Here is a 27,400-nt window from a genome sequence, read left to right as displayed (position 1 = left end):
ATCCCAGCTACTTGCTAGGCTGAGGCAGGAGAATCACTTGAACCCGGGAGGCGGAGGTTGCAGTGAGCCGAGATGGCACCACTGCACTCCAGCCTGGGCTACAGAGCGAGGCTCCAACTCAAAAAAAAAGAAAAGAAAAAGAAAAAGAAAAATTGGAAACCGAGCAGGTTTTAATAAATTAGCATTTCACATTGCTGTTAATGTTGCTGTGTGTCCATTAGGGGGAAGTAGCGAACAACACAAGAATAGAGAGGAAAAGGGTACTCACTGCCACCTGCGCACAGGATCTGAAACAGAAAAAGAAAACGGAAGTCAGCAGATTCATTCAGCCATGGAAAATGCAAATCAGAAATAAAGCAGTTGAGGATTTAATAATGGGGGTGGGGTGGTAAGAAGCACATTAAGCAAAGGTCTGCTGGTCAGGGTTAGGCCGTCTTGGGACATTAAACACAGGGAATCATTGCAACCTCGGGGTCAATTACAAAGGATTAACTGGGTTATGTGGGGGCTGGCGGCTGCTGACTCCCAGTGCCCAGTGTTTCTCCCCAGACACATCCCCCCACCTCCAGCCCTCTCCCCGGAGCAACTCCCCAGGTCAGCACCTCCCTCCACCCACTGTGCAATGAGCTGAAGCAGAAGGACACAGAAGCAGAGACCAGATTGTCAGGGCCAAAAAAAGGGGGTTGGGTGGGGGGGATACCAAGCCCAGCACACCCCTTCCCCAGACCCATTTCCCAGTCCTGACAGCACAGTGGAAACCAGAAATCCACTGTGTTTGGGATTTTCATTGTACAAAAATTCATCTTCTTCTTTCCATCAGTAGGTGGCAGTAAAAATTTTTAATCACATGTCAAGCAGCTTTGGGAAGAATTAATGCTTGACACACAAGAGGCCTTAAAGGTTTAGCTGACAGTGTCAGCTGGGGAGGGGAGCAGCCCTCAAGGATATTCATTGTGATCCATAATTGTTTCCCTATACTTTAAAAATCTAAAGTGATTCAAGGTTGTACACTCTATTGTTTCACAAACACACCTTTTTGGTGAATAAGATTTTTTTTTTTTTAAGTAGGATCGTCACGAAGAATAAAATAATCAAAAAGGACCCTGGTGGAAAAAACCGTCCTCCTACTTTCCATGACACTTAGAATAAAATTCAAACTCAGCCACAGCCCACCAGCCCCTCTGGTCTCACTGCCCCCTCACATTCTCGAAACTGATTCTCCCCTAGAGCCTTTACATATTTATTCCCTCCCACAAACACACTCTGCCCAGACCTTTTCATGGCCTGCCCAAAACGCCACCTCCTCAGCAAGTCCTTCTCCGAGCAGCCATGGAAACCAACACCCCTCACTCTCTGTCCATCACTGGCTCCTCCAACCACACTGTGTGCTCCATGAGAACAGAGATCTTGTCTGTGCCCCATGCCTAGAATGGTGGACCCAGTAGGCACTCAATAAACGGCACAGGAAGGAAAGAACGAGCCCAGAGGGGGAAAGTCTTGCCCCCAGGTCCTCCAACTCTCAAAGTTCCCATTCCCACCTTCCACCCTACCATCAACTCCTTCGCGTCTCAGGCCTACCCTTTTTCAGCTCATCTTCCTCCTCCAGCCCCTGCCCTTTAATCTAGGCTGAGCCTCAATCCACAGTCTAGGATGGATCATAGGAGAGAGGCAGAAAAAAGAGAAGTCAATAGCTAGGCAAGTCGCACAGGGCAGCAAACATTTTTTTGCCCAGTAAGGGGAAAGATTAAAGTAAAAGCACTGTGGGAGGCTATACTTGCAAACGCATTCTGAGGATAAAAAGGAACTCTAACTTACTAAGCACCTACTATGTAACAGACACTGTGCTGGGCTTTCTACATCCCTTGTCTCAGCACAGAACCATGGAGTAATGGCTAAGAGCTGGGACCTGGACTCAGACCGCCTGAAGGAAGTCGTTCAGTGCCACTGCTTCTGGCCATGTAACTGCGGGCAGGTAGCTTGCTTAATTAACCTCTCTGTCCCTCCCTGTCTGTATCTGCCAACAGGATGATCTTTGTATCTGCCTTGCTTTGGCGAGAATTAAGTTAAATGATCTATTTGAGCTGCTGTTGTCATCATCATCATCCTTACATCTTCACTGCAACCCTGTGAGGTATTTTTATCCCCATTTTACAGGTAACACCACCGAGGCTCAGATCCTCCTGATAGAAACCAATGTGCAATCTGAAGCTCATACTCTCCCCAGCATTGTTTTCCAAAGTATTTTTTGAATAACTTTTTTCTTAAGAGACAAGGTCTCACTCTGTCACAGGCTGGAGTGCAGTGGTGCAATCACAGCTCACTGCATCCTTGATCCCACATGCTCAAGCGATCCTCTCACCTAAGCCTCCCAAGTAGCTGGGACTACAGGCATGCACCACCATGCCCAGCTAATTTTTTTATTTCTGTACGGGGACAGCATCTCACTTTGTTGCCCAGATTGGTCAGAAGCTCCTGGGCTCAAGCAATCCTCCCACCTTGGCTTCCCAAAGTGCTGGGATTACAGGCATGAGCCACCATGCCCAGCTTTTTTCTCCAAGTATTTAAATAGACCAACAACCCAGTTGCAGAGGGCACGGAGGCCCAGAGACAGTAAGCGGCTTGTTGAAGGACACACAGCCAGAGAGGAGGCACAAGAACCAGAACCCAGATCTTGACCTCAACCACTCTCCCTTACATCTTCACAGCAAAGTCACTGGTACAGATGACCCAATGCTTCTGCTGGCCCCCATAGCTGGACAAAAGGAGCAAACACTAAGAAAAGAGATCAAGCTCACGACTCAGCAGTGACAGACACGGGAAGAATGCAGTACGGCCCACAGTTCTGGCCAAAGACTTCCCTATATACCCCAGTTGTGTGGCAGAAAACCCGTTAGTCACCCAGATGTGCCCAGGAACACCCAATGCTACCCAGGAGGTGGAAGTTTCTCTGTCCCCTTTCCTGAGGGGAAACCCCTCGCCGGTGAGCCTTCCAGCCTTGTTCATTGCTAGAACTGCCCTAGAGATGGTTCTAGTTTCACATCCTGCTTTGTTTGTGCTGATAAGTCGAACTCTTTCTTTTCTCTTTTTTTTTTTTTTCCTTGCCAGCAGGAAAAACCACTGCCAGTCCCAACTGTGGTTCCAGTCACAAGGATCCTCCTCCAGGCCTCAGAGAAAAAGAAATGGTTAACACGGCTTTCTGCACCATCCCAATTCAGCCAAACCTGCAGCTATGACATCAGTGGTCCACTCTGAACACTAGATTCTTCCCACTCAAAAACTAAGGCCGGGAGCAGTGGCTCACACTTGTAATCCCAGCACTTTGTGAGGCCAAGGCAGGTGGATCACCTGAGGTCAGGAGTTCCAGACCAGCCTGGCCAACACGGTGAAACCCCAACTCTACTAAAAATACAAAAATTAGCCAGGTGTGGTTGCATGCACCTGTAATCCCAGCAGTCTGGGAGGCTGAGGCAGGAGAATTGCTTGAACTGGGGAGACGGAGGTTGCAGTGAGCTGAGATCGCGCCACTGCACTCCAGCCTGGGCAACAGAGTGAGACTCTGTCTTAAAAAAAAAAAAGAAAGAAAGAAAAGAAGAAAAAAAAGAAACTAAGTCACAAGGATCTTACCAGCTGCATTTACACCTAAAACTTCTAAAATTTTCCCCAACTCCTCTACATGAAAATCCTACATGTACATACACATCAAAACAGACCCCCTACGTATTCTCCTCTTCCCCTCTCTCTGACATGACTGTGTCATTAAACCTGTCTCCCAGTCTGCAAACCAGAATAACTTCTGGTTCTTCCCTCTGCTTCATTCTTTGTGGGTCACATAAAGATGTTTCCTTGCCCAGCACACCTTGACTTCCCCGCTTCTGTACTGTGCATATTGTAAACCAAGTCCTCATAATCTCCAGCCCTAAATCACAGAAACAGCCTCATCCTAGGGCTGAGAAACACTCAGGCCATTTCCATTTTCATTTCTTGAAGCTCCAGGTGCACACATGTACACACAAAATTAGGAAGTACCAGAACAGGGTTGTATCTACGGCCGTGTATTTTTGGTTTTGCTTCTGTTAGAGCAACGCCCTGACTCGACCTATAACCCCTCATTTGGAATATAAGAGGCCTTAAACGGGAGCCTTTTGTGAACACCAGTGGTGACGGCCAGGCCCTACTCCTTCATCCATATACCTGGTTGCCTCTCCCTTCAATCCACAGTAAAAAAATAAATAGAACTGCGAATTTTTCTTTCTGAAACATGCGGTATTAGCCAATATCCTAGCTGGAGCAGATGACACACTCAATAAGGGTGAGTGAGGAGAGTTTTAAAGAGTCTGTTTTCAAGGGTGAGGGTGGGGTTAAGTAAAACCAGTAAGGGATGGGCAAGAATCCTGGGGTAGCAGCAGCGAGGAAGGGCAAGGAGAGAGGCCAAGGCTGCCTCCCCTCATCTCCAGCTAGGGTCTCTCGCCAGACTGGCCCACTGGAAGCTGGAGGCCAAGGGCACCCACTGGTGTAGAACATAAAGGTCAGCCTCCTCCTAGTGGGCAGAGCAGGGTGGAGACAGGCGGGCAGAGTCTCAGGAGCACACAGAGATCTGCGGCACAGAGCTCCCAACACATCACCACTGAAAGCCCGTCAGCCTGACAGGTGTGGACTAGGGTGGTTAAAAGGTTAGCTCAACTTCCACTGTCACTCATGAGCTCTGGCACTTGAGGGTCTCGTGGAGCCATTGTTTTCATCAGTTGTAAAATGACGCAGGGGCATTTGCAATACAGACCCCATATCTGAGTTGTCCTGAGACTCGAACAACACAAGGTTCCTTAATTCCCAGCCTAACAGCCTTCTTCTTGCCTCACTGAACCTCCAAAGCCACCATCCTTCAATTCACTTGGTGACTTCCTGTGACTGCTCCAGCCCCTAGGAGCTCTCCAGGCTCTGAGACCCTCTCCGTCCATGCTGTTGTCCATGCTGCTAATTGTGGCCCTGCAGGGCCCCAGGCCCCAGGTTAGGTGCCAAAGATGCAGAGGGTGCTTAAGGTGGTCCTGACTCCCCAAGAGCTCACAGGCAAGAAAAGCAGTGAAAGATCTGGGTGCGCCAGGACCTGGTGAGCTTGGGGGATGGGGAGGGAGGGGCTTGAGGGATGGGGAGGGAGAGGCTTGGGGGTGCTTCAGGGTAATATGCAGGGGTAGAATGGGAGAAAACAACATAGTGACCCTGTGTGAGAATCTAATGCTGTTCCATTCTACTTATTATAATATTAACTAAACCCTTTACTACTGTCCAGTCGCAAGTCAGATGTTGTATTTATCATCTCATTCAAGCCTTACAATAATCCCAGCAGGGAGGAACTGTGTTTATCCCCATTTTCCAGATGTAGACACCGAGCCTTGGAAAAGTTAAGGTCCTGACCGAGCATCTTACAGCCCCAGGTCAAGATTCAGCCCCAGGTCAATCGGACCCTGAAGTCCTTGACCTTAACCACCCCCAGGGAGCACTAAGCTGGTTCAACCCTGGGCAGGTCTCAACTGAGACCATGAAACCCAAAGGCAGTTCCAGGGCTGCAGGTCACAAACCCCTGCCTGTCCTGGGCCTTGGGAACAGCCCCCATCAACCCATTTGAATTGACTGAATTAAGGCAGCTTGTACAAGTTTCTCAAAAGGAGCAGTGTTTGGAGGTAAATTCACAGGGCAGCCTGGATTTCAGCAAGTGACAAAGCTCTCCAGGTTTTCTGTTATCCACGTTGGGCTTTTAAGGATGGGTAATAAGTGACTGAATAGCACAATGGGTAACAATAGACTCTTTATCCTTCTAAAGCCAAGCCCACACACCATATGACAATAGTTATTTTTACCCACTGACGTAATTAACCAAAATGTGAACTGCTTCAAGCAATGTTTAAAATCAAATAGCAGTTTATGGGATTTGGAGCAGCACAGATTTCAACTCTGAAAGGCCATCATTCTTCCTGCTCTCCCATTTATCTGCCTTGTGAAGATTATCCAACAACTCCCTATAAAACTGGTTCCTCTAAGGTAAATCATTAAAATGACAGGCTGGGTGGGCCCTCCCACTGAACCCAGAAGCCAGACAAGGAACACCCAAAAGCTTCCCTGAAGGCAGGTGTGGCACTGTGGGGTGGCCTATCTCCCGTCCAAAAGGCAGAGACAAGCAGGCCAGCAGGCAGCACAGTGAACAGTGCCCCAAGCACAAGGCATCAGGCACAGCAAGATGAGAACAGGCCGGCTTCCCTGCCTCATCTGCAAATAAACTCTCTGAACTTCGTGCTGTCATCAGGGACTGTGGGGAAGAGGCAGAATAATTCACAATTCCAGGTCCCAAAACTGCCATGGAAGGCTTCGGTGGAAGGAACGAGAACCAACCACCCTGCCAAGATCCCCCTGGCTCATCTTCCGCCTTAGGGAGCTGGAGGCACGATGGCCTCTTCCAAGAGCACACAGAAAAAAGTACCCAGAAGGGCTATTTTGGTGAGGCTGTGTGGACTTTGAGACGCACAGCCGAGGGTGAACTTGGAAATCCCAGGCCAGAAGTTTCCATTGGGTATTTTTAGCAATGGAACTATTTTCTCAAAAAGACTCTTATGAGGAACTCCATACATACGGGTATAGAGTTCCACATTTCATACATATCTGTGTATGTATACACCGTGTATACACCTGGATAAAAGCAGCTGTTTCAAATTATCTTGTTTTTTACTTTGAACATAATTGATGTATAATCAAATTAAGAAGCAGATAGTTTCCAGCGAATTTTAAAATTTGATGTGATTCACTATTTGGGCAAATGTGTTGGTTGGTTTTTTTGGTTTGTTTTGTTTTTTAATTTGTTTTTGTTTTGTTTTTTGTTTTTTTGAGACAGGATCTCACTCTGTGGTCCAGGCCAGGGTACAATGGCACAATCATAGCTCACTGCAGCCTTAAACTCCTGGGCTCAAGCGATCCCCCAGCCTCAGCCTTCCGAGTAGTTCAAACTACACGTGTCCCACTATACCCAGCTAATATTTTTGTTTTTTGTAGAAATGGGGTCTCCCTATACTTCCCAGGCTGGTCTCAAACTCCTGGCCTGAAGGTTTCCTCCACCTCAGGTTTCCAAAGTGCGGGGCAGGCATGAGCCACCACACTCCATCCTGAGCAACTGCTCTCATTACAATTTCAAATATACTCAAATTTGAGAGTACAGGTTGCTTTTAATAAAACTGAAAGCAAATGCTTATGGAACCCCTGACACACCTCAAGGAGCACACTTGAAAAATGTGTGATCTACCTACCCTTTGACTTTATGGAGGAAGAAAGTAAGTCCCAGAATGGTCTAGCAACTTGTCCCAGAATGGTCTAGCGACTCAACCCAGAACACCTAGTACCAAGACTAAAATACAAATCCTGGACTCCTCCACAGGGCTAATCTCTTCATCTGAAGAGAGGGTCAGAGTTGGCAATCCCCAAGTCCCTATCTGAACCCTTCCTCCACCTTGTATGATAAATCTGGGGGTCCTAAATTGAGGCTCCCCTGTCTGAATCTAGCCCACTGCCATGCATTGCTTGACCTGTGATGTTTCTTAAAATCTTAAGTATTTAAAAATTAGGGAGATAGAAGCCAGGTGCAGTGGCTCACACTTGTAATCCCAGCACTTTTAGAGGCTGAGGCAGGTGGATCACCTGAGTTCAAGGGAGTTCAAGACCAGCCTGGCCTGTAACATGGTGAAACCCCGTCTCTACTGAAAAATATATATATACAAAAATTAGCTGGGCACGGTGGCCTGTAATCCTAGCTACTCGGGAGGCTGACACAGGAGAATCGCTTGAACCTGGGAGGCAGAGGTTGCAGTGAGCCAAGATCGCACCACTGTCCTCCAGCCTGGGCAACAAGAGCAAAACTCTGTCTCAAAAAAAAAAATTAGGGAGATAGCATTTTTTAAATCTTGTTTTTTGGCTTCTCAGAAATACATCTGGCTTTCTCATTTGGCCACATTAAAGACATGAATTGGATCTGAGTGTCAGCCTCGCTTCCCGGGGGGAAGTGCTTGGAGTTCACAGCCATTCCCTAGTAATGTCACCCCAACGCTGAGGACAAATGGCAGTTGCCAAGCAACACTGCCCCCACGATGTTGATTTTCTCTATCAAACATGAGCATGCGAAAGACTGAGAGGCAGTATGCTTTTCCATCTTTTTGTCCATTCCATTTATTTATGTCCCCAAATGTCCCTGAAGACATTGGTGTTTGTAACCCTTGATCAAAATGCACCTTGCAACCAAAGTCCACGGGTTGAAATGATTAACAAACTGTTTACTTTCTAAGTGTCTCTCTTAGGAGAGGATTTCTGGCCCATGTCAGGTGTGAATAATGTGCACAATATGAATATAAAATGTACCATTCTGCCTGCCACTACCTTTTCTCCTCACTCATGAACCAGCCCCTCACACTGCCACCACCATGACCCCCAAAAAAGAGCAGAGAGTTTCAATTCTTCAGTTGAAGACTTCTGGCTGCATGCACTTAAATCTGAATAATGAAACCACTCCATTAATCCTACCAGTTCTCTCCTGCGCCGCTCGTCCACCTTAGAATACGGATAAAAACAGCTAACAGGCACCATTTACCAAATGCTTGCTGTGTTCAGGGCTAGCTCCCCACGGAATCCTCCCTTCCCCACTGCCCAGCTGGGTGTATATTCAGTCCATGCCTTCCTGGCTCCCCAGGCTCCACATCCCTCCCAGAGGAGGACACCAGCTTCCAAGTTCCAGGTTCACAAACTGCCTCTGACTGACCACAAAATGCTAATCGGGTCTCTGTCTACACTCTGGCCAGAAAGCCAAGGGTTAGCCCTATCACAGGCCCACAAGGAAGATCAGCAGTGAGGTCAACAGTCCCAGATGCTTCTCACGGAACTATCTGCAGTCACCTGGGTCCTTCCAAGGCTTTGCAAACAGAAGTTCCCACAGTCAAACGACCACCCCACCGAGTCCCACCACACTACAGAGGTGAGGAGGACAGAGACAGGGTGGGGCAGAGAAGCTGCGGGACTTGAAGTCAGGCCTGAGTTTGAAGCCTGGCACCACCACCTATTAGCAGGATGTCCCCGGACCCGTGACCTCACTTCTTGCATTTTTTCACCTGTCAGTTACCATCCGCTCTGCAAGCTTGGTGAGGGGATTAGCAGCACACAGTAGGGGCTTTAGAAACAGCAGCAAATGTCATGGACCCCAAAAGGGGGAGTCACCTGGCACCGTCAGTCACTGAGTGCAGGAACTTTGAGGACAGCGGGATCCTACCAGCTACAGGAACCTGAGAAAGCACCTTACCCACTCTCAGCAATGAGCAATGACAGGAGGGAGCTGAAGCAAAGGTGGGTAAAATGCTGATCAGTACTGAACCTGAGACATGGGCACTTGGAAGTCTATTTGATCTTTTTTTTTTTTTTTCTTTTTGAGACAGAGTTTTGCTCTTGTTGCCTAGGCTATAGTGCAATGGCGCAATCTCGGCTCACTGCAACCTCCACCTCCCAGGTTCAAACAATTCTCCTGCCTCAGCCTCCCAAATAGCTGGGATTATAGGCATGTGCCACTACACCCAGCTAATTTTTTGTATTTAGTAGAGACAGGGTTTCACCATCTTGGCTAGGCTGGTCTCAAACTCCTGACCTCTGGTGATCCACCCGCCTTGGCCTCCCAAAGTGCTGGGACCACACTCAGCCCATTTGATCATTTTCATAACTAAGAGAAAATGGCAAGGGGTGCTTGGGATATCTCTGTGAAACTTCCTCTACATTTTGCTGTGAACCTAAAACTGCTCTAAAAATAGTCTTTTTAAATATATATACAGTATTTACCTCATAAGACTGTTGTGACAAGTATTAAATTATATAATCTACGTGAAGCACTTAGCATACGAGGGGCACACAATAAATAGTAGCTATTATTGTCATCACTACCACTAGCACAGCCTTGGGAAGGAGAGTTCGAGCAGTGAAACACGGGAGAGGTGAGCTGCCTCACTAGGATAAAGCAGGGCCAGAAGGTATCTCTGCAACACAGAAGCCTCAACAGCAGAGAGGGGCAAGTCAGTGTCTTGGATTCTGCTGCAAGAAAGGAGGAACTTGGGCTGAAGTTCTCAGAACAAGAAGCTACATTCTTGTCTCCTTCTGTCCATCATGGCCAGAGCTGCACTGAGCCCCCAAGGCAGCCACCCCACCTCCACCCAAGGAGCTCAATGCCCTCCAAAAAGCCTCCATCACCCCCACAACATACACCTGCCAGTGGGGTCTGCTGAGTTTAGCTGGGACCCCAGGACCCAGGCCCCCTCTTCCCCACGTGCCAAGAAAGTCCAAGGGTGGGCTCAGACATCTCAGGTGGTGGTGATAGGTCAGCTCCTAGACAGTCTCCTGCCTACAACAGTCCCTTTCAATTAAAAGTTAGGGCATTATTCAACTTCAATCCAGACAGCACAGGAAACTGCCGCTGTTCTGCAATCCTCTTTCAATGATAACCTAAATACAACCATCAGCAAAGGCAAAACAAATTCAAGGCAAACCCATCCAGTCATCCTAAGACTTTTGATAAAATGGCACCTTGGCCAATCACATTGGGCAGGTACTCTCAAGCCAGAAATGCCACAAAGCAGACACTTTTATTTGACATCCATGCAATGGAAAAAGAACTCTGAGCGTCAGATAGGAGATCACTGGAGAGCTGGTGCACCAGAGCCTACCCACAATCAGAAGAGAGTGACGGGAGGAGACAGCTGATTTTCAACATCTCATCAAGCCTCATGAATGCCCTAAATCAGGGGTCAGCAAACATCTTCTGTAATAGGCCAGACAGTAAACATTTTAGGCCTGGCAGGCTTTAAACTGTGCCCTTGTACTGTGAAACCAGCCATCGATGATGTAAACTAACGACTGTAGCTGAGTTCCAACAGAACTTTACTTACAAGCATTAAATGTATATTTTACATAATTTTCATGTGTCATGAAACATTATTCTTTGTAGATTTTGTTTTCTCCACCCATTTAAAAATGTGGAAACTATTCTTGGCTCTTGGGCCACCCAAAAACAAGCAGTGGCTGCATTTGGCCCATGGGCTATAGTTTGCTGACCCTTCCCCTGAATCATCCATTTACCCTGGACAGAGCCACAGGGATGGACCCGCAGCAGCTCAGAGCAGGGACCATGTGGTCTAGTCCTGATTCTATATCCTGGTTCTGATGATTACTAGCTTGAGATCTGAGCTAAATTTCGATCTTCCTCTCTGAAAGGAAGGATTATGGCAGGACTCTCCTCGAGCCCTTGAGAGAATTAAGCGAAATAACATCAGGCATGAGGCAGATGTTCGAGAGAAGATAACTCTGTTATTACTATCATTGTTTCTAGATTTCAATCAACCCAATTTAAGAACACAGGGTCTCAATCCTTGTCTGAATTTCCAATTGGAGATTTTTGGTGGATAAGACATGGGAAGGAACAAATGAATACAGGTTATTTAAGAGATAAAATGATTTGAAATGTGGGTCCACTGGCAACAGAGGATGGTGCCTGGTGGTCAAGGCTGTGGGACCACAGCTGCCTTCTCAAAGCAGGCCCCGTGGTGTCCAGGACATATGCAGCCTGGCCCACTCTGTGAGCCTCAGCATAAGCCTTGCATTTCCATAGATTTACCTTATCCCGCTAGTTACAGTAGAAACTGTTGAGGTAAGAGAAGTCACACACTTCCTACCCACCAGAGCCTAGCTCGTGGCCTTCCCCATTAAATGCTGATTCAGCACCCCCGGGGAACTGGCTAGTGAGTGGAGTTTTAATGGGATTTTCAGGGCCTGGAACAGAGCTGGCCTGGCCTCTTGTGGGTCAGGCTGAATAGGCATGCGTGGACACCAAAGCCTCAAGGGCAAGCAGTGGAACTGTGTGATCAGTCATAAAGGGCACAAGATCCTAGGGATTGTCTATACCGACATCCTCTGTTTGGAGTTGAGGAAAAAGGCCCAGAAAGGTAAAGTGACTTATCCAGAACACCTGGGTCTGAAACTCATTCATTCATCCCCTTCACTGACTGTGTCCCCTAAGTCAGGCCCTTTGAGCTCTCTAGGGACGGAGTGAAAGCCCCCTAGTCTTGGGTTGCTTAAAGGCTAGCAAAACCAAGAAATAAATAAACAAAACAAAAAAAAATTCAGGCCGGGTGCGGTGGCTCATGCCTGTAATCCTAGCACTTTGGGGGGCTGAGGCTGGGGATTGCCTGAGCTCAGGAGTTTGAGACTAGCCTGGGGCAACACGGTGAAACCCCGTCTCTACTAAAATACAAAAACTTAGCCGGGCATGGCAGTGTATACCTGTAGTCCCAGCTACTCGGGAGGCTGAGGCAGGAGAATTGCTTGAACCCGGGAGGCGGAGGTTGCAGTGAGCTGAGATCACGCCACTACACTCCAGCCCATGCAACAAAGTGAGACTCCATCTCAAAAAAAAAAAAAAAAAATTTCTTCAGGTGGAACCATTTAATCTGGCAAGAACAACTTTTCACATCTTACCATTTTATGTCTCCACTTGATCTTGTTCTGAACTTTTCAACTTACACACTATTATAAAAAACAACAGATGTAAATCAATGCTTATGTAAAGGAAAGGGTGAGTCACAAAAGCAGGACTCACATTTCAGGTACATTTTTCCATGTATCAACATACCTCAAATTCCCTGAATGAGCCATGCTGTCATCCCCTACCTTGGTTCATGCTGGTCCTACTACCTAGAAAGTGAGAGCTTCCTCACTCCCTCCTTTGCCCACTTAATTCCTGCTCATCCTTCTATGAGAACGAGCATAAACTCCCCTCCCCCAGCACAGCCAGAGCCTTCCTCAGTGGGTCCACGCAGCACTCACCTCTTACCACCAGGTGCTGGAATGTCTGTGGACTGGCCTGAGACTCGATACCCCATGCCTAGCACTTGAACTGACTGGCAGGGGGTCTGGCTGGATGGGGAACAGGAGGGTGGGCTGAAGGATGAGAGCAGGGACAAGGTCTGGGTGTGAAAATTAAATTTGATTTGGACAGCCGGAAGGAACACAGAAGAGCAATCAAGCCAAGAAGAAGGTGAGAAAAAATTTCAATGGCAAGAAATCACAAAGGAGTAGTTCTCACAGGCTAGGAGGTAGCAGAACCATCCAGGGAACTTGGTAAAAACAAAGGCCCAGCACTATTCAACTTCAGTCTGGGCCTCTGTTCTTTATCAGCTCTCGAGGTGACTCAAAACCCTCTCCAAAGTTTGAGAACTACTGGCTTCAGGTACTTTAGAGAGACAATGTGGAAGGATGATGCAGCCCAGGGTCTGCTCTGATCTGAGGCAGCCACAGCCACAAGCCCCCAGGAAGGGCCTGAACAGCTCTGGGGGGTGAACTGAGGGGTGGTTTGGTTTGAGGAAAACTCAATCCAGAATAAATTGAAGACGTTCTTTAATGGTCTTTAAACAAACAAGGTTGTGGGGGTGGGGGCGGGGGTGGGAAACTGTTGGGCTAAAACCAGGATAGTTTTGGTGGAGAAAGTGGCCAAAGGGAGTGTCTCCCTCCGATGCCCTGTAAACTTCTGATAGCTTCTTCCAGTTCTCCCTTCAACAAATCCAGCAATCCAACAAATCTTAAAAACAATCCCATCGGCCTTCGCAGGAATTTGGGCTAAGAGTGATTTTCCTCACTAAGAACTCCACACGGTTTTCATACCAAGGTCAGGAAGAACAATCCTCTGCCCCACCCCCAGCGCCTGGCAGATCGTTTTCCTGCCTGCTGACCAGCATCATCTGTCCACACAGCACACGGTGGGTCACACTGCAGAGCCGTGCTTTGCTTTGTGTGCTTTCAGGAAAGAATATCGACACTTAAAAGGCACAATGGGTGCAGACAAATTCTGTAAACGGCAATGAACTGTGATCAACTGAGTAAGTCAGCAATTTACAGAAAAAGAACAATGCTGTGGGAGTCAGGGCTGAGTTTGAGTCTCTGCCCCATAACCCACTAGCTGAATGCCATGGGTGAGCCACCAATTCTCCTGAAGTGTCAGTTTCCACATATTCATGGGGGAGCAATGTGGCCAACCACGGCTGTGGCAGGAAAGAACTTCTGCACAAAATAGATGCTTGAGGCAGGGCATGGTGGCTCATGCCTATAATCCCAGCACTTTCAGAGGCTGAGGTGGGTGGATCACCTGAGGTCAGGAGTTCAAGACCAGCCTGGCCAACATGGCAAAACCCTGTCTCTACTAAAAATACAAAAATTAGCTGGGTGTGGTGGCGTGCACCTGCAATCCCAGCTACGAGGGAGGCTGAGGCAGGAGAAATCACTTGAACCTGGGAGGTGGAGGTTGCAGTGAGCTGAGATCATGCCACTGCACTCCAGCCTGGGTGACAGAGCAAAAACTCCATCTCAAAAAAAAAAAAAAAAAAGTATATGTTTGATAAACATTATAGCTGGTTATACCCATAAGGTGCACTCGTCTTCAGTAGTAGCAACATTTGGCTTTGAACAGAAGATATTCTCCCTCTCCTCCTACCCTTCTCTCTCTCTCTCCCTCTCAAACACACAATGGTATTTTACCCAGTTGAAGATCATTATTAGCTATTAACAATAACTACCACATTGTACAAATAAATTGCATTACAGAAAGAGTTGCTCTCTTCCAAAGTTTGCATTAACAAAGAAAAAGCAAAAATTCTCAAAGTCTCATAAGTCCAGTCCATCTTTCTTTGCCATCTAATAAAACACTTTTTATTTCCTTTCATGGGCTTAAACTTCACTAAAAGGCAAATTGTCTGAGGGCACGCTGCTGAGACAACAGGACTCTGTGTGTGCTCAAATAATCCCCTGTTCCAGTTGACTGTTTTCTATTTTTCTGAATAGACACTGGACAGAATTGGGAATCAGAAACGGTCCTGTGATCTCTCTAATTGCTTCCACAGACAAGTCCAAAATGGGTAATTTTTTTAAAAGACACAACTGACTCAAACTCCAAATGCTTCTCAAGGAGGCTCAGCCTTCTCTCCGACCATGGCCCGGCTCCCTTGGCCAGCCCTCACCCCCTCAGGGCTGGGCAAAGATTCACATGGCAGAAAGGGCTGCCCCTCCAAAGACCCATCACTACCCAGAACTTAGAAGACAGGGGCCAGGAAGTCGGAGAAAACATGTTCTCGGGTATCCATCCTCTTGCTACCCTGAAGTTGACCCAAAGTCTAATCCAAAATCTAACGTTTGAGAGCCTCTCTCAAACGTTACCCAGAACTTCTGCGCCCCAAACACATCCTTAAAGGCCACATACAGACTTCAAATACACACACCCATCGCAGTAAACACGGCAGAAAAGCCCACCAAATCTCCAATTTGACACATCCCAATAGAGATCAGAGTCTAAGTCCCTCCAGCATTTTACTGGGGTTCTCCAAATCCTTGTATTAGATCTACAAGAAAATAGGTCCAGTTAATCAAAAGGTTGGGCCAGCAAGCCCATGCAGAGGTTAATGTCTTATCAGGAAAGAGTGCAAGGTTCAAATTCCCCACAGGCTTGACATCAGACAAACAACACTTCATTTCGGACATCAACCCCTGTCAAAGTTATTTCCCCACTCGGTTAATTTATGCCACAAAGATCTCATTATGGTACTTGGTTAGCTTGACAAAATGACTTTATTGCCATTCGCTAAAAAAAGATAATAAGAAGCTCCAGCAAGGTGGTTTTGGCAAGGTTGCTTGGTGGCACTCTCTTTGGGACCTAACAATGTAAGAACTTTCTTCTTCTTACATGTTTTAGCAAATTAAATATCAGGGGAACATTGTACTTGGTCCTTGCTGTTCAATTTCCCTACTTGCACTGTGGCTTCTTGACATCCTGCCAAGCTTCAGACACTGAAATATGAATGGGATTAATAAGGATTAAGAAAGAGTAAATGCTATTAACAGCTCTTCTATTGCATGCATCTATCTTACTCAGGAGCCAATGACCCACCAGGGAAAAAGAAGGGCTGGGAGGGAACTGAGCTCATTCAACACCTGCTCACAGATGGCAAGGTCAGCAGTTAATGCTGGGCTTTCTCCAACCACAATCATGTGTCTGTCAAAGGTCTGCACCACTCATCTTGACACTTAATCAAAGAACACTTCATCGAGGATCGTCAGAGCCGCAGGAGCCATTAGCAACCAGTGGCTTCCCTTTTTGTCTTTTTCTTTTTCTTTTTTTTTTTTTTAGGGCAGCAAAATCTTCTTGAGAAATTACATTTTATAAGAAATGAAATAAACTCGGATAAAATAGATAACATTATTAGTAAGCCTCAATTTGAAAATTCCAAATTCACAACATTTACTTATTATAGAGTATCAATCTATTTTATAAAGGCAATTTGAGCAAACAAAAAATACATAAAATCGCTTGTTACATTTCCTTCATTTCCGGGTTTCATTTAGTTGTACACGATCAATAAAAGTCTGACTCATAGAGACGTATAGTTGCAAATGGTAAAAGTTTAACAATTCATCTCCATTAAATAGACAGCAGAGGTTTTCTTCCTGAAGATGTCATAAAAACAAGTTAAGCTGGCAATAAAAGCAGCACATGGATGGTCACCAATGCTAAAAGTTTTAAATAATAAAAAGAAATGTTTTAAAAATTGAACCAAACATCTAATGAAATTCCTGAAACATATCACAAAATATTTGATTGAGAAAGTTTACTCACTTACACTCTCATCTTAGACCACTCTACTAAATATTTTTAGAAGGATAAACATTTCCCTCATTCTATGAAGCCAATATAACTTTGATACCAGGACAGACAAGGACAAAATGTGAATGAAAAGTTACAGAGCAATCACATACATGATCACTGAGGCAAAAATCTCAAACAAAATATTAGTGAAAACGAATCCAGCTATGTATAAAAACGAGAGTAACACAGTGAGTTGATTTATACCAGGAATACACGAGTAGTTTAAAAATAGAAAATATAGGCCATCAGATTTTTTTAAATACATAAAGTCATCTCAGTGAATGCAGAAAAGCATTTGATAATATTCAACGCTCATATATGAAAAGCTATTTGCAAACTCAGACTGGAAAAGAGCTTCCTTAACTCAACACGGCAATTTGCCCATGTTCATTGAGGCACTATTCACAATAGCCAAGACATGGAAACAAGCCAAGTGCCCATCAGAGCCTGGAGGACATTATGCTGAGTGAAATATGCTAAACACATAAAGACAAACACTGCACAACTTCACTTATAGGTGGAATATTTTCAAAAAGTCAAACTCAAGCCCGGCGCAGTAGTTCACGCCTGTAATCCCAGCACTTTGGGAGGCTGAGGTGGGTGGATCACCTGAGGTCAGGAGTTTGAGACCAGCCTAGCCAACATGGTGAAACCCTGTCTCTACTAAAAATACAAAAATTAGCCGGGTGTGGTAGCAAGTGCCTATAATCCCAGCTCCTTGGGAGGCTGAGGCAAGAGAATATCTTGAGCCCAAGAGGCAGAAGTTGCAGTGAGCCAAGATCTCGCCACTGCAATCCAGCCTGGGCAACAGAGCAAGACTCTGTCTCAAAAAAAAAGAAAAAAGACACTGAATTTTTCAGCAGTAAGTAAGATGCTACCCTTATCAGTTTGGTAACTACCTTGCTATCCCACAGCAGTAGCTAGAAGCACCTACCTACATTTCTTTTTTTCTTTTTCTTTTTTTTTTTTTTTTTTTTTGAGATGAAATCTTGCTCTGTGGCCCAGGCTGGAGTGCAGTGGTGCGATGTCGGCTCACTGCAACCCCCGCCTCCCAGGTTCAAGCAATTCTTTTGCCTCAGCCTACTGAGTAGCTGGGATTACAGGCATGCACCACTATGCCTGGCTAATTTTTGTATTTTTGTAGAGTTGGGGTTTCACTATATTGCCCAGGCTGGTCTCGAACTCCTGAGCTCAAGTAATCTGCCTGCCTTGGCCTCCCAAAATGCTGGGATTACAGGCATGAGCCACCGCACCCAGCCACCTACCTGCATTTCTAAACAGCACCCAGGGGACTCCAGAAATAACAATTCATGCTGCCAAAGCATGTAACCTACCAGCTTCACAGGGAGGCTTACCTCTACCCCACAGACCAGCAATGAAAGCTTCAGCCCAGTCCTATCCTCAGCAAACTCTGGGCCCCAGAAAACAGGTTTGGATTGTTCTTATGGTTGGGGAGGGGACACCATCCTTTGAAATAACAGTCCTGCATAAAGAGCAAGGCCTCTTGGGAGGTATTTCCAAAAAGCTGACTTCATTCTTGTTGGTTCACTTAGTCTTGTCGTAAAGCAATTCTGAGGAAACAGGTGACTTTCCGAATTTTTTCAATCACCTGAAGGAACAAAAGGTCAAATCCAGAGCAGAAAGGGAAAAGAAAAGTTGCGTAAACTACATGTTTTTCCCCTAGAGAAGGCCAAGTCAAGAGCTGCCTTTAAGCAAACAGTAATTGTAAGATCAGCTGGGTAGGTGACTTCTCCAGCAGTCACCAAACACCCCTAACTAAACAAGAGCTATCCTGCCCTAAGGTTCTAAAGAATTTTACTTTGATCTTTTAAATATACACACACACTTTCACACACTTAACGCCTAACAGGGAAATAACAAGAAAATGCATATCTGGGATAGTAATGATATTAGGGCAATAGCAAGCTTCTACTGAGCTCTTCCCCTAGGCCAGGAAACATTCCAACACCTTAAGTAATCCTAATGACATTCCTGTGATATAAGGGATGCTCTCAGCTCCATTTTACAAGAGGGAAAATTGAGATGCAAACATAGGAAGGGAATCACCCAAGACCAGACAACTCGCCTGCAGCTCCAAGGCACAGAGGCTCCTAACATTGCCCCGCCTTCCTCCTCAGGGCACAACTGTTCCCTAAAAGCCCACACACCCTCCACCTTTCATCAAGGAGGGGTTTGCTGGATTGCAGATTGAAGAACCCCTCCTAGGCAAACAGGTAAATGCCCTCATCTGAAGTCTTCGGAATGTGGTATGACAAACAGCCTTGGGTTTGAGAAGCACCACCACCTCCCCATACTCATCCTTTGGAGTGGGGCAGGCTGGGTGCCTTTCCCACAATGCTTGACATCATGAGGCAGATGCACCACCAGGACAAGGACTGGGCCTGAATGACTCACAGTGGAGAGTGCTGGCCACAGGACCAGGCGGGCAGGACCAGGGGACGGACAGCTCCAGGGCACAGGCACCCAAGAGAACCAAAGATGGAAAAGCCAGTGGCCCATGCTCTTCTCAGGAAAGGGAAAGGTACACTCCTGGCCTCTCGAATTTAAGCGAATTGGGAAAATGTTCATCATAAGGTATTTATGACATTCTGACCGTTTCAAACAAACCAGCCTTCTCTGACACTGACGTATGCTGGGTCTAAAAAACAGCAGCATTCCAGGGCAGAAAACAGCCTGCGAAGCCCACGTGTACCTACTGCTAGTCTGGGAGGACAACAGAGGTGCCATCCTGCTGCACGGATCTGTCTCTGAAGAGGGCCACTGTGCTCGGCTCTGACCAGAAGATGACATCGAAGACTTCTCCTTAGGGGTGGCTTCAGGAGACACGTGAAAACCAGCCACCGGGCTCTGTCAGATGCCAGGCCCTTCAGGACCAGTGTGAGCTGGGGGTCTGGGAGGGAGAAACCACCTCCTACTTCCTACTTCCTCCCTGAAGCCTGAGTAGCAAGTGTTTGGAGGAGACAAAAGAGGGTACCAGAAAGAAGGGAAGGATGCAGGGCGCCTGGGGCTGTGAGCCTCATTCATCAGCTAAGGATGCACAGGCAGGTGCTGTGCTGGGTAGGGGACAAGTGCTGTGTCTGCCCTCGAGGGCTGCTCCCAGGCCAGCACTGAATCACACAGCAGACTGGGAATTAAAGAGAGTTTCCTTGGTTGGGGGGAGGGAGGGGACTGAACACCAGCTTTGTTTAAAAATGTGTTTTCCAACATTTTCCTGAATAATAACAACCAATACCTACTATGAGATGACCATCCGGCAGCAGTGCTCTAAGAATCTTACATGGGATATTTCATTAAATCCTTATGACAGCACTTTGGGGTATATGATAATTACCCCCATTTTACAGGTGGGGAAATGAAGGCACTGCACTTCAATGGCTGGCTCGAGGCTCTAGCAGCCAGATATAGCAGAGCCAGGCCTGGAACAAGGCAGTCTGGCTCAGGAGCCCACTCTACCTTACAACTTCCATAAAAATTCCTTCCATTTACTGTGAACAGCTCCAGGTGCCAAGCACCTTGCTAAGCATTTTACATTTATGACACAGCAGCCCTTCAAATGAAATCTATCAACTCCACTTAAAAATTTATATACGGACATTATGACAACTGCATTTTTTAACACATTTTTTAAAAGACTAAAAAGACACACAACCATTAACAATGGGCTCCTCAGGTGATAGGTACAGGCAATATTTATTTTTTGTTGTGTGTGGGTTTTTTTTTTTTTTTTTTTTGAGATGGAGTCTCGCTCCGTTGCCCAGGCTAGAGTACAGTGGCACAATATCGGCTCACTGTAACCTCTGCCTCCCGGGTTCAAGCAATTTTCCTGCCTCAGCCTCCTGAGTAGCTGGAATCACAGGCCTGCACCATTATGCCTGGATAGTTTTCGTATTTTTAGTTGAGATGGGCTTCACCATGTTCCCCGGGCTGGTCTCAAACTCTTGGTCTCAAGTGATCTGCCCACCTTGGCCTCCCAAAGTTCTGGGATTATAGGCGTGAGCCACCGCTCCTGGCTAATGTTTCTGTAACATGTTTCTGGGCTTGTCATGATTTCCACACAGGACATAGCTTCCTTTTACAATTTCTTTTTAAAATGGGGTTTTATTTCACGTCATTTAACAACAACATGTTGGTATGAATAAATAACCAAAGCAAAAATGCTCAAAGTGGTTCTTAAAGACAATAGGCAGCCCTCCTGGCCGCACAGCACGCTAACCAGGGATGAAAAATGGGAGTAGCACCGAAATTAGGAGATAGAAGTGTGTTACCTGAATAAATAATAGATGATGAACTCTTCACAGAGTCACTAAAACAAAGCATGTGAGCTGACTTGGCAGAAGCCAATACAACATGCGTTTCCTTAATGTGGCACAGCAGGGTGGAGAGTGCATTTGCTAACATCACCCTGAGCCAAGCACAACAAAGCCTCAGTAGAGAAACCAAGGAGGGGGAGAAGGAGACAGCCTTGTGCACAAACAGACCTGTCCTGGGTACCTAGTTCATCCGTCCTGCAGAACATAAGAGCCATAAGAAGCTCTTATGTTACTCAAGTAACATGGAGAGTAACATGGAAAGACCTCAGGACCTGGCCAGAGTCAGGAATCCCCAGGTGATGATCTCTATAGAGGGCCCATAGAAGGCCCACTGGACACCAAGAGCAAAGGTGGGCATTTTTCACACATCACTGTGCCCAAGTCTCAAGGACAATCCTGTGGCAGCAAGCCAGGAGCGTTTGGAGCTGTTTGCCAAGTTACCACGCTTCCTTCTTCTGCAAACATATGCAGCCACTAAAACTGTCACCAGGAGAGCCTGGTACAGCACAGCTTAGGCCAGGGCCACTCCATTCCCACAAGATAATTTATGGCAGTTATTACAAGCCTTCAAGAGGGAACATGGGATGTTCTTTGGTCTTGATATCTGCCAGGATGTCATGAGAATGTCTGCATGCTTGCTACTCTGTGATATCTCTGTTAAAAGGCAGCCTCCCAGTGCTCTAGATGAGAAGAAAACGTTGTAAAGGAATGTTATTGTTGTCAATCATCTTGGGTCTCCAAGAAGGGGACATGTCATCTCAAGAAAGGGAAGAGTGACCAAGCGTGTACACAGCATTTGACCCTGGGCAAAACCCTTTTTATCTCATCCTCCAAAGACCTATGCTGGGACTGGAGACAGAAATGCTGCTAGAGGGGTTTCAAAGCTCTTCCTAGATCTTTGAACTCATTCAACAGCTAAAGAGAGAGATCACCAAGAGAGAGCTGAGAAACCAACGCAAGCAATGCTGATATTACTTAGGATTGTAATCATACATGCAGGGACCTTGCTGAAAACAAAGCCCTTCTGGCTGATGCTGCTCACTGACCTTTCACAAGGATCTATTTATTAACAGGTGAGGGGAAGGCAGGGAGAAGAAGGAAGGGGAAATTTGTCAGTTTTTCCTAATCCAAATCATCTTATTAAATCCTCCCGTGAACCCCTTGGGTAGGTATCCCACTTTCACAGGTAAGAAATCAGCTCATAAGTAACAGAGGTAGAATCTGAACACAGGTGTGTTCAAATGGATGACTCAAAACCAGTGCTCATGACCATCGTCTATGGGTTTCTAGCCCTGATTTGCTTCAGATTTGCTGTGTGACCTTAGGCAACTCACATGCCTTCTCTGAGCCTGAAGTTCTTTATGAACTAATTCCTAAGATCCCTTCCAGCCCTGTCACTTCTTGGTTTTATCTACCTGGGTTTGGGATTTTACAGACCAATGCAGTTTCAAACATTACACACACCAAAATGTGAAGGGTTGACAGAGGGCCACAACTTTTTACTTTGCCAAATAAAAAGTACTTACCACCTACTAACACTTTTGTCTCACAAAAGGAAATATTTTCCTCCAAAAACTATAGGAAGGACATATTCTCATTGAAGGATGTTTATTTAGCTTCATTTAGCTTCACGAGAATCTCAGCACTTTATCCTTTATCTCTTTCCTTTATCTCTTTTTAACAAGGACCGCTGAAAACTTCACGGGCTGTGTTCCATCTGCACACCAGTGTTTGGGAACCACTGCCACATGCATTTCCAACCATACTAATCTTAGGACATAAAGTTTACTGCTGTTCCTGGCACACAGGAGAACCAAAGCATTTTAGTTTTAGAATAAGCTTCTGTACTGTGAATTATACAAGTCAACTATCAAGATTGCTAAAGAGATATAACACTATCATAATGATACATTGTGTTATTATTATTATTATTATTACTATTGAGTCAAAGTGCTCAGTGCTTGACATGCATTAGTTCATTTAATTCTACCAATACAACTTTTTTGTCCATTTTCTATCAAAGTATGCATTTCCCCAGGTGCACAATGATATGGAAATACTTTGGACTAGAAAAAAAACAGACTGAACATATTTCATGGCTCAAAGTGGGGAAACACACACACAGACATTTTTTAAAGCACTGCTGCTCTGAGAAGAGCACCCGGAAGTTATAGAAGAGCAACTAAAACACACACACACACAGTGTCTTCCTTGAAGAATAACTGGTCAGTCGAGAGACGCAGGTGGCCTGAGGCCAATGACCTCAGTGGCTCAATAAATCCCAGGAAAAGATCCCATGGAAGGTCACTGCTGTCATCCTGGGCTAGGGAGGAAGGAAACAAAGCTTCAGGCTACAGGTTGGAGACAGTCTGGGACCCAGGATGAATGTAACTGAGCCTTCACCTGTCGCTACCTCAGTTTACCCATCTGCAAGATGCAGTGGTCCCCACATATAAGTGTCCTTTCTGGGCTGGGCACGGTGGCTCACGCCTGTAATCCCAACACTTTGGGAGGCCGAAGCGAGTGGATCACCTGAGGCCAGGAGTTCCAGACCAGCCTGGTCAACATGGTGAAACCCCGTCTCTACTAAAACTACAAAAATTAACCAGGCATGGTGGTGTGTGCCTATAATCCCAGCTACTCGGGAAGCTGAGGCAGGAGAATCGCTAAACCAGGAGGCAGAGGTTGCAATGAGCCGAGATCATGCCACTGCACTCCAGCCTGGGCGACAGAGACTCCGTCTCAAAAAAAAATTTTTTTTTAAATATAATAAATGTCCTTTTTGCCTGCCTCACAGGCAACCCTTGTTCAGCTTTACATGTCACCTTTTCTCTAAAATCTTCTTTCACTGTTTCAATTCTCACCAATCTCTTTCAGAGGAGTGAACAGAGCTAACACGTGGAGGTTCCAAGAATTAAATATGAAAATGTTAGAGATGAAGGAGACTCAACCCATTTTCTTACCACCCCACCCCCCGACCCCTGGGCCAGTTTTTAACACATGAGCAAACGAAGGAGCACAGAGACAGCAACTTGCCCAAAGCCCCGCCGCAGCTGGAAAGGCAAACCTCTCATTCATACAGAAACCACCTGACACAGGGCTACTGAATAAACACTAATCATTCGCTTAGAAAAGAAGCCTATAGGATCCACAGAATGGCTTCAATCCCTTCCATAGTCCACAGGGCTCTGTCTTGACCAGCACATCTTAAACTTTTTGGTCTCCTTTATGCTCTTAAAATTATTGAGGACCCCAAAGAGCTTTTGCTTATAATAAATCTGTTGTTGGGCATGGTGGCTCATGCCCGCAATCCCAGCACTTTGGGAGGCTGAGACGGGTGGATCACCTGAGGTCAGGAGTTCGAGACCAGCCTGGCCAACATGGTGAAACCCCGTCTCTACTAAAAATACAAAAATTAGCCAAGTGTGGTGGCGGGCGCCTGTAATCCCAGCTACTCAGGAGGCTGAGGCAGGAGAATCCTTTGAACCCGGGAGGCGGAGGTTGCAGTGAGCCAAGATTGTACCATTGCACTCCAGCCTGGGTGGCTGGGTGACACAGTGAAACTCCGTTTCAAAAAAATAAAAAATAAAAATAAATAAATCTGTCACCTGTTAACATAAATGACATTGTATGGAAAATGATGTTTCCAATACAAAAAAAAAAAAAGTGAGAGAGATAGCATTATTTTAGATATTTGCAAATCTCTTTAATGTCTGCTTAGTAAGAAACAGCTGGATTCTCATATTTGCTTCTGCGTTCACTCTGTTACAATAATATAAAGAAATTCTGGACTCACACAAAAACATGCAGTTGAGAAAGGGAGTATTTTCTCAGCCTTTTCAGTAGTTGTGGATATTTTTCTTTGCTGTTACACCAAAACTCAACATGTGGATGGCAGTTATTAAAAACTTCTCTGCATCGTGGAATGTGAAACTGTGTCGGTGAACTTTTCATATTCTGTTACATGAAAATCCATTGGTCTTTGCATCCATTGCACTTTGGTTTTTTTGCTGTTGTTCTTTTTTTAATTACAAATAATTGTACAATTTATAATGTATCCACTGCACTTTGAATGGCTCTGTGAACAAACATGAACCTGAAAAAGGCAATCCCCTCAAGATGGACCCCAAGCGGCAAAGTGTACCTAAATTTAAAATACAGCCAAGTGGCCATTTGCTGACTAGAGGTCACACTACATACTCCGAGTTTCCCAAAACCCCACACCCTTCTGACTTTGGGACTTTCAGAGCTCACATGAAACAAGCAGTCAGAGCCCGTCTGCTTCAGCCAATCAGAGCTCAGCTGTATCAACCAATCAGGGCTCAGCTGTATCACCAATCAGAACTCAGCTGTGTCAGCCAATCAGAACTAAGCAAGTTTGACCCCCCCCCCCTTCATTTGCATAATCAAACCTGATTGGGGACATGGGCCAAAAATTTTGCTATAACAACCTAGATTCCGCCATGCCTGTAATCCCAGCACTTTGGGAGGCTGAGGCGGGTAGATCACTTGAGGTCAGGAGTTCAAGACAAGCCTGGCCAGCATGGTAAAACCCCGTCTCTACTAAAAATACAAAAATTAGTAGGGTGTGTGGGCGTGGTGGCAAGTGCCTGTAGTCCCAGCTACTCGGGATGCTGAAGCAGGAGAATCGCTTGAACCCGGAGGCAGAGGTTGCAATAAGCCAAGATCACGCCGCTCCACTGCACTCCAGCCTGGGAAACAGAGCAAGACTCCGTCTCAAAATTTAAAAAACAAAACAACAACAACAAAAAAAACTAGATTCTCTCTTTGCTCTCTGGAATGCACCTTCATTTTACACCAACGCAGCATCTCCCAGTTTGCGATCTGTTCACTAGAATAAACTCTCTTTCCTCCAAATTCTTCTCTAGAAAACTTTTGTTCGTAGCTCTTTTTACCCTGCATGGCTTTGTGGCCTTATGCATTCGTTATTTGGAAAATATCAGTTCACTCAGATTTGCATACATGAGGGAATGAGAGTGAAAGGACAAATAGTTTACTATTATTATAAAAATACTTTGACCTCACAGATCCCTAAAAGGATCTCAGGAATCCCCAAGAGTCCCAGGACCACTCTTTGAGAACCATGGGTCTAGACTAAGGTCCAAGAACTTCCCACCCACTTAAGTATTCATTCATTCATTCCACAAATATTTACTGGGTACTCACTACATGCCAGACACTGTCCTGGGTGCTGGGAATTCATGAGTGAACAAAACAATGTCCTGACCTCATGCAGCTCACATTCTCATAGGAGAGGCAGACCATACACAAATAGACAAGTAAACTTACACTATAATGTCAGGTAGTAGTAAGTACTAGTGGAAAAAAATGAAGCACTGTGTCACCAGACATTTGCACATGCGGGATGTGGTTTGCCTGGGAAGCCTTATTCAGCAAGCCTGAGATTTGCTAATTTAAGTGTTTCACAATAAAATAAGAGCTTTTTAGAAAAATAATATTTTTTATTTGAGACAGAGTTTCACTCTTGTTGCCCAGGCTGGAGTGCAATGACATGATGTCAGCTCACTGCAACCTTCGCCTCCCGGGTTCAAGCGATTCTCCAGCCTCAGCCTGCCAAGTAGCTGGCTGGGATTACAGGCGCACACCACCACACTCAGCTAATTTTTTATTTTTAGTAGAGATATGGTTTCACCATGTTGGTCAGGCTGGTCTCGAACTCCTGATCTCAGGTGATCCACCCACCTCGGCCTCCAAAAGTGCTGGGATTACAGGCGTGAGCCACCGCACCCAGCCTTAGAAAAACAACTTAATACCAAAATGCTTGCAGACACAGGGTGGTGGAAGAGGGACCTGCCCTAGAAGAGCTGAGAGCTTACCACTGAGGCTGAATTGCTTTCCAACTACTCTAGGAAGAGTAAACCTCAGAGGTCATCTCACTTAGGGCCTCCACCCCTCCAATGAGCCAACCACACCATCTGTTTACACACATTATCACTTCTGCAACCCCTTGCACCCATACAGCACATTCACATACACTATGTATACATGAGCCTTGTACAACTCCTGGAGGGTAGATACTATTCACCTATTTTACACATGAGGAAACTGAGCCTGGGAGAAGTTAACAAGTGTCACCCCTATTATGTAATACATGGTTTATTGCACCGCATGAATTTTTACCAAGTCTTTAACCTCTGATATTCCGCCATGTAAAGAGCAACTGGGCCAGGCACAGTGGCACACACCTGAAGCCAGGAGTTCCAGAACAGCCTGGGCAACAAAGCAAGATTACTACATCGCCATTAAAAAAAAAAAAAAAAATAGCCTATCAGGCTGGACAACACAA

The 27,400-nt window shown here is 45.9% G+C and overlaps 1 protein-coding gene and 1 long non-coding RNA gene across 4 annotated transcripts in view; both read right to left on the bottom strand.

The window, feature by feature from the left end:
• Window positions 1-27,400, bottom strand: part of PTPRJ (protein tyrosine phosphatase receptor type J) — a 191,066-nt gene that overhangs the window by 60,396 nt on the left and 103,270 nt on the right. For all 3 annotated transcript variants that reach the window (XM_508422.9, XM_054662274.2, XM_024347129.3), the window contains exon 2: window positions 269-287. In XM_508422.9, the coding sequence (XP_508422.6) occupies window positions 269-287 (19 nt within the window). The remainder of the gene's footprint in view (window positions 1-268; window positions 288-27,400) is intronic.
• LOC129136422 (uncharacterized) lies at window positions 2,135-27,400 on the bottom strand. The gene is made up of 2 exons (XR_008538030.2): window positions 22,599-27,400; window positions 2,135-18,350 (listed from the first exon to the last, which is right to left on the bottom strand). It is a non-coding gene; the product is annotated as an uncharacterized LOC129136422 (long non-coding RNA).

The sequence above is a fragment of the Pan troglodytes genome, chromosome 9, assembly GCF_028858775.2.
Source record: "Pan troglodytes isolate AG18354 chromosome 9, NHGRI_mPanTro3-v2.0_pri, whole genome shotgun sequence".
Taxonomy (NCBI): Eukaryota; Metazoa; Chordata; class Mammalia; order Primates; family Hominidae; genus Pan; species Pan troglodytes.
The sequence above is the reverse complement of the archived record's forward strand: the minus strand, read 5'-3'. Positions and strand labels throughout refer to the sequence as shown.